Raw genomic sequence first — 15,505 nt, forward strand, 5'->3', positions numbered from 1 at the left:
CCATCGCCCACCAGAGTGGTGTGCACCCGTTATAATAGATGAACCTATGTCAACATCGTTGTCACCCAAAGTCCATAGTTTACATTAGGGTTCACTCTTGGTGTTATACAGTCTATGGGTTTGGACAAACATATAATGACATGTACTCACCATTATAGTTCAGTTTTTTATTATTCAGAATTTGTTGAGGGAGGTATAGCAGCCAAAGCAACAGTGAGGTCCATGAAAGCCATTCAGTGAGTGTTCAACCCAGGAAACCTGAGTGTGTTTGTTGGACTAGATGTTAGGTGTCCAGCTCCAGCCCTCGAGCCAAGCCTGGCAGGAGAGAGAAAGCCATGCCTCTGACATGCCCTTCTGTGTTGAATGAGTTCACCGCCAGGTCTCCCTTTCTCAGCCGTTTGTAGCATCCACTGCTTGTGGCTGTAACTCAGTGCTGTAGGTGAGTGTGTGTGACACGTTAGGCCCCAGGGAGAAGGACCACTTCATCGAGGGGCAGTTCGCTGCCGATCGCAGGCTTGGCTGTTGAAAGCGGTGCTGGCTGAGCAGCGATACCAGTTTCGGGCAGAGTCTGATTTTTATTCTTTGTCCAAATAGGTGAAGGCCCACGGTCCTGGCCTTGAAGGCGGTCTTGTGGGCAAGCCTGCCGAGTTCATCATCGACACCAAAGGAGCTGGAACTGGAGGTTTGGGCCTAACCGTGGAAGGTCCTTGTGAGGCCAAAATTGAATGCTCGGACAATGGTGACGGGACCTGCTCCGTCTCCTACCTCCCAACAAAGCCCGGGGAGTACTTCGTCAACATCCTCTTTGAAGAAGTCCACATACCTGGCTCTCCCTTCAAAGCTGACATTGAAATGCCGTTTGATCCCTCCAAAGTTGTGGCATCGGGCCCAGGGCTGGAGCATGGGAAAGTGGGCGAGGCAGGGCTGCTTAGCGTGGACTGTTCAGAAGCAGGCCCGGGGGCCCTGGGCCTGGAAGCCGTCTCGGACTCGGGGGCGAAAGCTGAAGTCTGTATCGAGAACAACAAAGACGGCACCTATGCGGTGACCTACGTGCCCCTGACCGCCGGCATGTACACGCTGACTCTGAAGTACGGCGGTGAGCTTGTACCACACTTCCCCGCCAGGGTCAAGGTGGAGCCTGCCGTGGACACCAGCAGGGTCAAAGTCTTTGGGCCAGGAATAGAAGGAAAAGGTGGGTTTCATGAAAAAGAGGGTGGCTGCCAAAGTAACAGGGGCTCACTGGAAGCTCAGAGAGTCAGGGCTGCAAACTCAAATGACTGTAGGGTCGGGCCAGGTAGAAGATAACTCACCTGTGGCCTCTGCATCAGGGAGCGGTAGAGGGGAGCAGAGTGAAGGGGTGAGCATGTGGTGTTTCTGCTGCCCAGCCCCAGCTTTCTGTTTCTTCACACTCCCAACACTGTCAGCAGATTTTCCCTTTTTTTTTTTCCTGGCAAAGCCAGAAATCTTGTTTGTGTTTTTTGTTTTAATTAATTAATTAATTAATTTTTATTTTTGGCTGTGTTGGGTCTTCGTTTCTATGCGAGGGCTCTCCCTAGTTGCGGCGAGCGGGGGCCACTCTTCATTGTGGTGCGCGGGCCTCTCACTGTCGCGGCCTCTCTTGTTGAGGAGCGCAGGCTCCAGATGCGCAGGCTCAGTAGCTGTGACGCACGGGCTTAGTTGCTCTGCGGCATGTGGGATCCTCCCAGACCAGGGCTCGAACCCGTGTCTCATGCATTGGCAGGCGGATTCTCAACCACTGCGCCACCAGGGAAGCCCCTGGTTTTTTTTCCTTTAAATGTGGAAACACAACATATTGCATTTTTGGCACTTATCTGAAAAAGGTTTAAAATGTACTGCTGGCTAATACCACACTTGCTGTCTTCAGCCTTTAACCTGTCCTAGATCCCACCTTTGTCCCAAGAAGTGTGCAGGCAGTTGTGTTGTTACTTGGCTTAGGAAGAAGCTTCTTTTGCCAAGGAGATTGAAGGTGGGGAGGCATTAATATTCCTGATTCTGAGTCAGAGAAACCGGTTGTCTGCGATCACCTAAATGAGTGTGTTCTGAAGTGCCGAGAACCTTGGCTCTTGAGTTTGCTCCTGAAACTGAGGTGACAGCGACATTCTTATCTGTGTGATTGCTCTGCAGATGTGTTTCGGGAAGCCACCACCGACTTCACGGTCGACTCACGGCCCCTGACGCAGGTCGGAGGCGACCACATCAAGGCCCATATTGCCAACCCCTCAGGGGCCTCCACCGAGTGTTTCATCACAGACAATGCTGATGGGACCTACCAGGTGGAATACACACCCTTCGAGAAAGGTGAGTTGACTTCTCCTTGGAACATGACCCTCGTTCAGAGCTCTGCTGGGCTGCTTCCTCCCGGTGGCTGACCGTCTCAGCAGAAGCATGTGCACGGTGACTGGGAAATGTGGAAACCTCTCTCCCGAACAGAGCCACCTGCTTGCTCAGTGCCGGGCATGCTGGCCCTGTTGTGTAGCAGTTGGGCTGTGTTTAGCCTCAGCCTCATCTGAGCAGGTTATGGGGTGATGTCATGGCATGTTGCTTGTTTGTGCAGTTTTTTTTCCTGAAGGGGGAAAGTTCTCCCTTAATTTTTACCTCCTATTTTCTTTATTTATTTATTTTTGGCTGTGCCCCGTGGCTTGTGGGATCTTAGTTCCCCGACCAGGGATCAAACCCCAACCCCCAGCAGTGGAAGGATGGAGTACTAACCACTGGACCACCAAGGAATTCCCTGTGCGATTTTTTAACATAATTAATTTCTTTCTTGAATATTAAGAATTTAAATTTTAAAATTAAATTTTTTAATTTAAAATTTTGATAAAGCATAAAAATAATAAAAGCACCATATGTCCTCATTATCTGGATATATAATCCCTAAACTTTATGGTATAGATATTTTCACTTTCTTTTCGTGGATGCTTGTCTATTTTATTTCATGGGTTTCTCTTTGTCTTTCGGTTAGTGGCTAGGTGGAGTTTTCTCAAATCAGGATGGTGTGTTTAAGATGACTGTCTTCAAAATAGACTTAGTGATATTTGCTTGGAGGAGAGGCCTTGCGTGTGTATTGGGGGATGGGGGGTGGTATGTGACTGCCAAGTGAACAAAAGCGCAAACAGTTTGTGTTTTTTAAAAAAATCAAATCATACCAACTTTGCTGTTTGTTCAACCTGTTCTTTTCGAATAACATGGAAAACACATAGACTTGACCGCTAGAGTATTATTTGCCACAAGTAAGTGACTCCTGTGCAAATATGTTTCTATATGTTGTTTTGAACAGGCCTCCATGTAGTGGAGGTGACATATGATGATGTGCCCATCCCAAACAGTCCCTTTAAAGTGGCTGTAACCGAAGGCTGCCAGCCATCTCGGGTTCAAGCTCAAGGACCTGGATTGAAAGAGGCCTTTACCAACAAACCCAACGTCTTTACTGTGGTTACCAGGTAAGCAAGGTCCTGGGATCTGTGTGTTGACTCTGTAAAAGGAGTAGCCCTAAGTAGTTTAACTGCTTTCAGGAAGTTTTATAGGTGTATCCTACATATGTATCATGGTCTCCCAACTTTTGGGAGGCTTTGTATTTCATATGTGAGGCGTCTTCTTCCATAGAGACATATATTACAGAGAAAGACCAAGTATGCTTTTAAAAGTACCAAAAAGCACTTGATAATAGTCATAAAACTGCTGAACAAACCAGGACTAGATGGAAGCTACTTAACGTGATAATTCAAAAATATAGAACCAATTTCATATTTAAGTGAAACATTAGAAGTATTCCTATTAAAACTGGTCACAAGTCTCATATCTGAATTGTACTTTCAGACCCAGCCAATGCCACAATGAAGGATAAGCATTGGAAAGGAAGGGTCGAAGCTGTTTTTATTTATATTACACTGTTGAGAAATTCCCTGTGTGAGAGGTATCACAGTTGTTGAGTCTGGTTGGCGAAATGGGATAGTTTATAGAGGGATTTTAAAGGAATTTTGGAAATAAGCAGACTGGCATGAACCACTAGTACAACTTGGCCTTTTTACTCACACTTTCCAGGGGGGCAGGAATTGGGGGTCTTGGCATAACTGTCGAGGGACCATCGGAGTCAAAGATAAACTGCAGAGACAACAAAGATGGCAGTTGCAGTGCTGAGTACATCCCCTTTGCTCCAGGGGATTACGACGTGAATATCACATATGGAGGAGCCCACATCCCCGGTAAGCTATCCTTCTGAAGGGCTCCCAAAGAATTATTGATTTTTGCATGAAAGTGGGTTTGATTTTGCTTGTCTCACTGAATGGGAAAAACTGTCTGATATTTGCAGTAGCTGCAAAGTGAGAATTTTCCTTAGGGCTGCATCTCCAAGAATATCCCAACTCCTAAGAGGACCAGTATTATGCCAAAATCCATTGGCTTGGAGTTTTAACTGAAAATGATTGTTCACATGTTGAAGGACCTAGATCTTAAAGGAAAGCTGATTCTTTACAAAGTTGAAAATCTTCACTTTATTTTGTGGTTAGTTCTTATTCGTCTTACACACATCTTGTTTTCTGTTTTCCATTGACAGTCCTGGTAGCTGATAATGACACACAAATTCAGGGTCTTATATATTAATTTCTGTTTAATGATGTAGTATGTACACTTACTGTAAAATAGAAATAATAATTTCCTGTTCATTGTATGGTATTTTTTTAACCCATTTTGTGACAACCAAAAATGTGTCCAGATATTGTCAGATATCCACTAGGGGACAAAATCACCTGTAGTTGAGAACCACTGCTATAAATTATTCAAACATTAAAAAAATATGACCTAAATAGTGAAGGGTCCTCCAACTTTCATGCTCCAGCAGGGGAATCTCCATAGATTCTAATTCTGTTTATATAGTGAAATGATTGCCACCCAACACACGTCTAGAAGGGTAGGTGAGTGTGTGGTAAGGTGTGGACGGAAGTCTAAGGACTCCAGGGCTGCTCCTGAGTCACCTTATGCCTTGTCTCATGTGTGGTGAGAGCAGGAGAAACCTCGGGTGGGGCAGTGTTGTTCTGAAGGCCATAAGCCAGGATGAGACAGAGAGAGGAAGGGGCAGGCTGAGGGCCCCACTTTCAGGTTTGTGGATTGACTTCCAGGAAGCTGGAGTGTCCACTGACCACATGCTTTCCTGACTCTGTCTGCTCTTTCCCCGTATCATGTTCAAATGTGTACACACACTCACACTCGACGCTCGCTCCTCCTTTTTCACATTGATCAGAAAGCATTGAAATTCAGCTCAAACTCATTCTACTCATATGTTCATTGAAGGCATAATTCATTTAAAATGACATTTCTCCTCAAACTTGTCCTTGCAGCTCTTCCAATATAGATTTTTAAATTCCTATAATCACTAGTCAGGGAGAATTCAGCCACAGACAAGACAAAGCTCCTACCATCTGTGAGTTTCCTGCCGAGTGTTTACAAAGAAAGAGAGCGGGGCTCAGGGACAATACAGAGCCAAGAGGACCTTTTGGAGTTTTGCAACTGTGCACTTCATGGGACGGGAGAATAGAGCTTGGAGAATGGGTAGAAGGCTGTTGCCAGGGCAGATGACCTGGTGGCTCCCACCAGGCAGGCAGTAGTGGGATGAGCATTTCCTGGTAGTGGAGGCAACAAAACTCTTTTGACTTTATTGAGAAAACCTGGTGGATGCCATCAGCTTTGGAATTCCCCTTGCAGAAGGGGGTGAGAGGTTGGGCCCCTGTGGTTGATGCACAAGCTTGAAGCAAATGGCCAACTTGGAGCATAACAACAGAAAGAGACCCATTTAGGGTTTCTTTCATCAGATGTAGATGGTGCCTCTTTTTTATTTTTCAGGCTCTTTTGCCTCCCAGAGCCAAATGCCAACTTCTCCTGGACCCCAGAATTTTCCCAGTCAGAGTCATTCAGTAAAGCGTTGGTTGATTGTCTTAGTGTCAGGCTTCATAGCAAAGGTAGCGCATGAGGTTCTGCTGTGAAACATTCAACAACCTGGTAGCTTCTAATTTGCTTTCATAGAAATTCTGGTTGGTTAAATATTAGCCTGGTTTTTCCTGGCCTGACACAAACCCATAGTAGGGTTATTTTTAACCAAGTATCCTGTCTTACCCGCGATGGCATATCCAGGTTTCCTCTGGTGGGTCAGCTGTGGTCTGTTGGTGATGGCTGTTTTGACCACTGGATTAAGTGGGATGACTGCGTCAGGAAGAAAGGCTGCTGTGTTTGATTGATCATGTCTGCCTGGAGCACAGAATGGGAGAGTGGCATAGATTGCCTGGTATCTGCCACTCTAGACCTAAAGTTACCTTGTTGGTTCTTGGCTACTTCATGCTGAGTTCAGACCACTTCCATTGGAGGCCAACTTGGAGATTGGCTTCAAAGTTAGTTCATTGCCATCGCTTCTTGATACTGAAATCCTCAACTATCTCTCTTTAAAATAAAACTCCCTTTTGTATCACTAAACTCCAGCATGGAGCGTGGTGCTTGTCTCTGCCAGGGTCAGCCATTTATTTCAATTAACCAAGAAATCAGATACCACTGAAGCCCTGCTATTGTTAAAAAAAGCCAGGGCCTTGGTTCTTTGTGTGATCTTTGTTATTTACCACCCCTGATTCTACAAAGTACAAATGTTCTAGGATACAAAGCAGAGAGACCTCGGCTTCTGTGGCAGTTAGACATCGTTAACTACCAGGCGTCACAGGGAGAATGAGAACTTCTGCAAGAGATGGGTGTTGCCCCTTGGTGATGGACTTGGCAGCCTGAGGCATGGTGCTGGGGATGCTGGGGCTCCTGTTTCTGGCCCACCTCTGGGGAAGTCTTACTTGGTCTCCCTTGGTAGAGGAATCCCATGAGGGTCCTGGCCCAGTTCCTGTTTCTGTGTTTAGTGCTTTTCTCAAATTCCAATCCCCCTGCCTTTCCCATGCTTCATCAGTCTTTAAAATCAATACCCTCAAAGAGTCAGAGGGCCCCAGTGTCAGCGGTGGGGTCAGCTATGCAGGGGGACCACAGCTTACACTCAGGGAGAAAGCAAGGCTTCACCCAAATGGCCAGGGAACCAAGAAGGCCATGAGTGGTGGTGGGAGGGCGGTGCTAGCTATATTGCAGGGCCAGGAGTCCAGGGGCCCCTGAGGAGCCTTTTATGGGAGAGGATATTGGATGTGGACTGCACAGCCTGCAGTCCTCTCCATGCCTTCCTTACACCACTCAGTTCCTTCCTTCAGTTCCTTCAATAGCCTGTCTTCTCCCTCACCTCCAGGCCTTTGCACATGCCAATCTCTCTGCTTGAAACCCTTCTCAGTGACATCTGCTCACCCATATGTCTCATAAGTTATCGGAAAGCGTCCTCTGGTCTCCCAGGGACCAGATTCATTGTCTTCTGAGTGCTCCACCAACACCTTGTACAAGTCCCCAACATGGGTTGTGTATGATGTTACAGTGACTTGCTTACCTCATCCTTCTCCTGCATGGGGTTCCTGGAGAGCTGTTAAGCACTCTGGGCCCAGAACCTGGTGCCATGTCTGTACACAGTAGGTGTACTTGGGTGCACAACACAGCAAGGCAGGAGAAACTGACTGGGGCTGGTGTAAGTGAGGGCCTGGGTAGAGCAATGGTGCAATTCTGGGTGCACACAAGGAGGGTCTCCAGGCACTAGGGGGGGCTGTACTTAGAATCCTGTGACCTCTTTTCTAGGCAGCCCCTTCAGGGTTCCTGTGAAGGATGTTGTGGACCCCAGCAAGGTCAAGATCGCTGGCCCTGGGCTGGGCTCGGGTGTCCGAGCTCGTGTCTTGCAGTCCTTCACGGTGGACAGCAGCAAGGCCGGCCTGGCCCCACTGGAAGTGAGGGTCATGGGCCCACGAGGTAAGTACACATCCTGCCTTCCTGCCGACACTCACCTGCCCTGGACTGGGGCAGCCATGACCCAGAGCAGGCACTTTGCTTTTGAGTTTAGTCATGAACTTTAGGTTAAATTTCTTAAATTACTTTATTGCTCCATGTTCTAGCTAAACTGTAGAAGTTTATGCTTAAAAAATTGGCAGGCCTGTTATTTTTCCGGCGGCCTGTCTTTTCTGTCATTTAATAATATGACCCTAAATGTCTTTTTAAAATTTTGTTTTATTTTTTTAAAGTAGAAAGATGAAGCAAGTAGTATCTGGGCTCTCACATGTAAAATTATCGCAACTGCTTAATTATGTGTTTCAGCATTTGTGAGGTGACTGGGGTGGGTCTGGATTTGCATGGGTGTTGGATTTGGTGCTCATGTGGGAACACACCCCAAATTTCTGGAAATGAGCAATACTCAGCCCATGTGACACGTAGCTTTGTCATCGTCCCAGCTCCCTGGAGAGAGGTGGTCTCTTAGGGAATGGGCTTTGCTGGCAACTTGGCCTCCCCTTTTGCAGCCTGGAATTTGGGTTGGGTGAGGCTAGCAGGCCATTTTGGGACAAGCCCTGATGTGCGTTGAAATTTACCTTTTTCAGTAGGTGATCACACTTCCTCTTCCAGCATTTAAAATGTGCCAGTCTCTGCCTAATATCTTAACTTATCTGGATTTTTACTCAGTGATGTGTTCTTGGCTTCACAGAAGTGGCAGATGAGGGCTTCCTTCTTTGAAGAGGAACTTTCTCCTTAATGGGTTTCAGCAGGAGGTTATGCCCTTTGAAGCTCAGAGCAGAAATGGTTTTGGGGGAAATGAAGTCATAGGGCTGGAATCTGATTCCACAAAGTTACTGAGCTTCAAGACCTGTGTGTGTGTGTGTGGTGGGGGCGGGGTAGAGGGACAGAGAGAGAGAGAGAGAGAGAGAGAGAGAGAGAGAGAGAGACAGGGCAGGGCAGAGGGGAGAAAGAGAGAAAAGCTTTGCTGAGATATCTACGTCTATTACAGAGGACTCTGAAATAACAGCCTTTTAATTTTAGTTGATGAGACGGATTCCCAGTCAAGGCTCAGCCCCTTGAAAGCCATGTCAGAGTTCTTTAAACGGGACCTGAAGGGTGACTTTATGGAGACAGGTTTGCATTTTCCTATTAGCTGCTGCTCTAATTTACGTAACCCGAATGTCTCTTGCTGGCCTTAACTCTGCAATTGCCTTGTACCTGCCTCATGTGCATTGCTTAATGAGTATGCCACGCTTTGATTAATCTACCTACCCTTCAGCTGATGCATCCTGACACTCAGGTTCAGAACTGGGATCTAGAATCTACCAACCTAATGCATGCCTTGATTATGCTTGAAAGTGACCTCTAACCATCCCCTGCAGATGTCACATTGAGAGCCCTCTCACCCTCATGAGATCGGCACCTCACCTGCCCTGCGCCCTACACCCAGCATGCTGCTGCCATGATGGTCTTTGCTCAGAAGTGGATACAAGTTTTTTTTTGGTTTTTTTTTTTTTTTGCGGTACGCGGGCCTCTCACTGTTGTGGCCTATCCCGTTGTGGAGCACAGGCTCCGGACGTGCAGGCTCAGAGGCCATGGCTCACGGGCCCAGCCGCTCCGTGGCATGTGGGATCTTCCCAGACCGGGGCACGAACCCGTGTCCCCTGCATCGGCAGGCGGACTCTCAACCACTGCGCCACCAGGGAAGCCCCTGGATACAAGTTTTAACTGGCTGGCCCATTGGTTAAATTTTGCTGTTCAGAGTTCTGGACTCTTTGACCCTTTCTTGGCTGTAGAGTAAAATTACCTCATCCCAAGCATGCCTAACCAGCTTGCAAGGATAGCATGTCTGCAACAAGCATCTTCACCATATGCCCTCCAGCAACAAGTGCAGGCAGTCTCCTTAATTATACTCTAGGTCCGACGGAGTGTAGTTCAGCCAACAGAAAGCTAAAGGTGTCTCTCAGGGTCATTTCTTCAACTATGAATTGGGGAATCTTTCTCCTGTGATTTCTTCGGCCTCTGATTATGGCCTGCTTGCCTTTGTGTTATCAGTGGAAACCAATAGCTCTCATGGATGAATGTGATCCTTTATGAACTCAGCCCAGGTGGAGTGAAGGGGAAGCCAGGCAGTTCCTCAGCCCTCTCGTCTCTGTTCTCAGGTCTGGTGGAGCCCGTGAACGTGGTGGACAATGGGGATGGCACACACACAGTGACCTACACCCCATCCCAGGAGGGGCCTTACATGGTCTCTGTTAAATATGCTGATGAAGAGATCCCTCGTAGGTAAGCTTCTGTCACTTAGGGAAGGGGTTCAAGCCCACCCCTCTGGTGACCAGCACTGCTCTGGTGGCCTACCCATCCGTTCATCTATCCATGTATCCATCCATCTGTCCAGCCACCCACGCATCCATCCATCCACGTATCCATCCACTCATTTACCCATCCATCCATCTGATCAGCATCACTGAGAACCGGCATGCTCTGCACAGGTGTTAAAATACACTAGCCTTGATGTTTGTGCCTCCTGCTCTCTTGGTGCCCCCCTTGCATTTGTTCCTTTCAGCCATCTTTAATGTAAAGGTGAGCTGACAGTAAGGAGTGCATTAGTTCATCAAGGTCTTCTTTCTGGTGACCATGCAACTTGTTTTCTGATTAGGACAAAAATTTTTACTTCTTAATTGAGAATTTGGTTGGCCATAGCATTCCCAGAAGGTGTTGAATAAAAACCTATTCCTCATTCCTATTAATAGAAAAAATGTTGCTTAAGCTCTTTACCTCTCAGAAGAGTCTCCAAAGATTTTTTTTATCATACTTAGAATTTAAAAGTTTCACCTGTACCCCAAATGTGCATATTTTTACATGAAGGTATACATATAGCTCTAGCTCTGTGGAAAGGTAAAATTTATAAATTACATTTATGTGGTATTTGACTAATAGGTCTTATATCATCTAAAACATACTAAAAATAGAAAATAAGTGGACAAGATAATATTGAAACATCAGTTTTAATATTTTTTCTTTCCATTTTGGTGATCATTGTGTTAGTAAAACAAAAGTGGGTTAAATGTGTTTAACCCCATGTTTCCCAAACTAATTTGGAAATTAGTTTGTAACCCATGGAATGCACTTATGGAAAGCTGGTCTGTTGTATGATGGTTACACGGTTGTAAATTTCTGCTGGATTTGGCACTTAAGTCTTATATGCTGTAGAAATCCTCCATCTCAATCCCAGTCTCTTGTGTAAGAGAGGTCAGATGTAGCTGAGTTGAAGTGTATCCATACTGAACTGGGGTGTGTATGTCTGTCAAGTCCCTTTAAGGTCAAGGTCCTTCCTACATACGATGCCAGCAAAGTGACCGCCAGTGGCCCTGGCCTCAGTACCTATGGTGTGCCTGCCAGCCTGCCTGTGGAGTTTGCCATCGATGCCAGAGATGCCGGGGAAGGCCTGCTTGCTGTTCAGATAACGGTAACCTTGGATGATTTTTCTGGAGCCAAACTTCATTAATAAGACCTAATTTCGCAGCCAGGGATAAGAACCAGGATTTTAACAACTAATTTCTAGCCTCACACAAATGTTTGTCTGATTTCCCCACTAGAGACGGTAATTGTACAGGACAACAAATAGGCTTGCCTGAGAAGTCTGAGAGTATAGCTTCAAGTACCATATTCTGGTGAATCTCATATATTTTGCTCTCTATTATATCTATTCCTATCTTTTGTTGTTTCAATGTTTAAAATTACCCTTTGGATTAGTTAAGACTAAGTTCTGCTGCATATCACAGTCAACCCTCAACTAAGAGTGGCTTAAACACATGGGATAGTTCTCTCTTGTTAGACAGGCCCAGAGGCCGGGCAAGGCGCCTGGGTGCTATGTGGCTTATCAAGGAAGCAGGCTCCATTCCACCTCTCTGCTCCTGTGTCCTAACGTGTGGCTTCTGTCCCTAAGGTCTCCTCATGGACCATGAGCCTGCTGGTGCTCTGGCCATCCAATCCACATGGCACACCAGAAAGAGGAAGAGAGCAGAAGGGAGAATGGGACCTTCCAACTCAATCAGCTCTCTTAAGCAGCCCTGTCAGAAGTCCCTCATGAGACTTCCACTCTCTTCTCATTTGCCAGAAGTTTGTCATAAGTCCCATGGCTGTACCTAGTGGCCCAGGATACTAGGAAGTGGAGTCTCGTATTCTGGAAGCAGCATACCTAGCTAAGAATTAGGTTCCTATTAGTAAAGACGGAAAGGAGAGTGAAAGTGCTGGTGCAGAAGCAGGAGCCTCTGCCCCCTTGTCTCCCTACATTTCGATGGATTTGGAGCTAAAACTGTTCGTTCCCTTGACAGAAAATTCACTAAAAATTGACCATGTCCATCACAGTGTTAAAGGGATCTATGACCCTCTGCTCCCACCACCTCCCAAAATGTATTAAGCCAGTAATTCTTTTTTCCTCCCACTAGAGGCATTAATTAATGAGCAAAATCTGTCAAGGTTTTCTTTGAATGGTTTCTACATCTTGACGACAACATCCTAAATAGCATTTCTCTGTGATCCACAGGACCAAGAGGGAAAACCCAAAAGAGCCATTGTCCATGATAATAAAGATGGCACATACGCTGTTACCTACATCCCCGACAAGACTGGACGCTATATGATTGGGGTCACCTACGGTGGGGACGACATCCCGTTGTCTCCCTACCGCATCCGGGCCACACAGACGGGCGATGCCAGCAAGTGCCTGGCCACAGGTGAGTGCAGCTCAAGGACAGGAGTGTGTGTTTTGGCCTCAGAAAGCCAGCGTCTGCCACTTAATAGCTGTGTGATCAGGGCAAGATGCTCAACCACTCTTAGCCTCAGGCAGACTTAGATGGAAGATCTTTTTGGAAAACATTGAAGCTCAAGAAGCTCTTCCAAGGATCAGAGACCGTTTCGCAGTGCTATTGCAGAGATTAGACGAGGTCAGACATGAAAAGTGCTTAGCGCAGTGCCAGGCACATGGAAACTATTACCGTTACTTTTGAAGTGGGTGATTGTTGAGATTTCAATTGTTGTGATTTCAACTGTGGCTCCCATGAAAAGCATCAAATTTATGCCTTTCATGAGTAGATGGTTTAGTTATTTGAGATATATTCAAGAGCATTTCAGGCCAGGGCTAGAGAAGCACATGAAAGGATCTAGGTTTTTCCTCAACACTCAGGACTTACGTCTGAGTCTCTTGGGAATTCTCCAGGAATGTTAGAGCATAACAGTTCCTTCCATTTCTAAGACATGACCAATTGAATATCATGGGCAACTCTGATGTTGCTTCAAGCAGATTTCAAACCATGAATCCCCATCTCTGAAATGAAACTGATTTGCTTCTCTTTAAATAAAACTAAACAGAGGTCCACCCTGGATGTGTCCTATTTCTATCATATCTCGTCTTGTTCTTTTGTGTGTGTGTGTGTGATATGCGGGCCTCTCACTGTTGTGGCCTCTCCTGTTGCGGAGCACAGGCTCTCGGGCCCAGTCGCTCCGCGGCATGAGGGATCTTCCCGGACTGGGTCACGAACCTGTGTCCCCTGCATCGGCAGGCGGACTCTCAACCACTGCGCCACCAGGGAAGCCCTCTCGTCTTGTTCTGAAAGGAGAAAATCTTTTGGCTTTCAGGGTGAGGCTGTAAATTGCTCAGCTTGGCGCTTTTTGGCTCATCCACCACAAGACTGAGAAATTTTGTAACGATGGCCAGTCTGCCACCTCCTAGGTCTGTGCTGTTCCAGAGACAACTGGATTGTCTTTGCCAACCTGAGGGCATGTGAATACTGGGTGGGAACTTCCTCCTGGCTTTCCAGGCTCTCCTCCTTCCCGCAGCTCAGGCAGGATACTCTGCTCAGCCTGGGGGCTCCTTTGGCCCTACCTCTCAGCCTGTCATTCAGCACCAAACTTCAGTCTTCCCTTACTACTCACTGTCTCAGCATGTCCTTATCACTCCCTGTTGCTTCTACACACTTTGCTTTTTTTTTTTTTGCCAGGGTGCTTTTAATTCACAGTTTTTTGCACTCCCTGATCTGTGGATCCTCAGTAAAGGGGTGCCACAAGTCAGAGAGACAGACAGATAGACGGGTCATCATTTGGAGACAGAGGTTGTAAGTCTTCCCTAGCCAAGGGTACCCAGCCTTCAGAATTCAGCCATTTCCCCTTTCTCAGGAAGCCCTCTGTCAATGTGGCAACCCTGGGATATAAATTCATAGAACTTTCCATAGATGTGCTGCAGGATGCTTCTTTGAAGAACCATTGATTATTTTTTTGATAACTTAGTCCCCCCTTGGTGTTTCCAACACAGATTGAGCTGTCATTCTTGGTGTCCAGCCTGCATGCATCTGCCCTGTTAGATTTTGAGCATATTGAGAGCTGAGGCTGTGGTTTGCTCACCTTTGTGTGTATCTGGCACTTAAGAAAATGCCCAATATGTGTTTGCTGATGAAAGTTGACCTTCATCCCCATACACTTGAATGCTGGCAAAGCCGGTTTAACACATGGTTATCACTCAGAACTTGCAGATACACCTTATTTAATAAGTAATGGATAGAATGCTCCCTGGAGCAGCATCTCCCCCAGGGCATCTCTGGGACATCCCTCTGCACAGCGGTAGTTGAAGGTCTAACATTCACAGATACAACACGAACGTGTGTGATTTGTTCTTGGGCCTTCAGCTGCTGTCCATGGCTGAAGCTTCCACTCTCTCCTCCTAAACTTTTCTCCAGGTCCTGGAATCGCCTCCACTGTGAAAACTGGCGAGGAAGTGGGCTTTGTGGTAGACGCCAAGACCGCCGGGAAAGGCAAAGTGACCTGCACGGTTCTGACCCCAGACGGCACTGAGGCTGAGGCTGACGTCATCGAGAATGAGGATGGCACCTATGACATTTTCTACACGGCCGCCAAGCCGGGCACCTATGTCATCTACGTGCGTTTTGGTGGCGTTGATATTCCCAACAGCCCCTTCACTGTCATGGTAAGGAAAATTCCTTCTCTAGAGCATGCTGTTGTTAACAGGAACAGTAATGACTGCTGTTTGTTAAACCCTGGCTGAGACATCCCCGGCCACTTTTTTTTTATTTTCTTTAAAAAAAAAATTGTCTTAAGCAGTCATGACCTTGCAGAATCCTATGTAATCTCTAGAAACCCAGGGACCCTTTGGCTCTAAGGGGTTTTAGGAAATCACTGGCAACCAGAGTGTCCATCATTCTTAAGGATCTTAGGCAATGTCCTGGCCTAAGCCCAGCTCAGAAAGATACGCTTTGACAAAAACGTCTATGAGTAAAACATTACAATTTTTCATCCTGCTTGTTCTTCCTCCTCTCTCCTCCCCTGGAGGAGAGAGGTTCCCGAGGCTGTTATGTCTGAAGACTTGACTCTGATATCCCAGGACTCAAAGTACCTCCAGTTGTGTTTTGGAAAGATTCAGACTTTGATGATGAGGGGGCAATAACTTGTCTTTTTGAAGCTAGGAACATCTGGAATAAAAGAAAACCATTATGCAAAACCTCTGAGCCAGAGAATGGCTCGGCCGTTTAATTTTCAAATCTGAGTGACTTTTAGATCCTCCTTTGATTATTGAGGTTCTTCAACCAGGAAAGGACTTAGA

The 15,505-nt window shown here is 46.6% G+C and overlaps 1 protein-coding gene across 1 annotated transcript in view; it reads left to right on the forward strand.

Annotated features, from left to right (window-relative positions):
- FLNB (filamin B) overlaps positions 1–15,505 on the forward strand; it is a 139,186-nt gene that overhangs the window by 93,425 nt on the left and 30,256 nt on the right. Inside the window, 10 exon segments of the mRNA XM_029243905.1 lie at positions 595–1,192; positions 2,146–2,319; positions 3,299–3,461; positions 4,063–4,223; positions 7,708–7,875; positions 8,932–9,024; positions 10,053–10,176; positions 11,203–11,359; positions 12,440–12,629; positions 14,625–14,872. Coding sequence (XP_029099738.1) covers positions 595–1,192; positions 2,146–2,319; positions 3,299–3,461; positions 4,063–4,223; positions 7,708–7,875; positions 8,932–9,024; positions 10,053–10,176; positions 11,203–11,359; positions 12,440–12,629; positions 14,625–14,872 — 2,076 coding nt within the window.

Source organism: Monodon monoceros, unplaced genomic scaffold (genome assembly GCF_005190385.1).
Source record: "Monodon monoceros isolate NGI ecotype Baffin Bay Population unplaced genomic scaffold, NGI_Narwhal_1 Super_Scaffold_3, whole genome shotgun sequence".
NCBI classification, from domain to species: Eukaryota; Metazoa; Chordata; class Mammalia; order Artiodactyla; family Monodontidae; genus Monodon; species Monodon monoceros.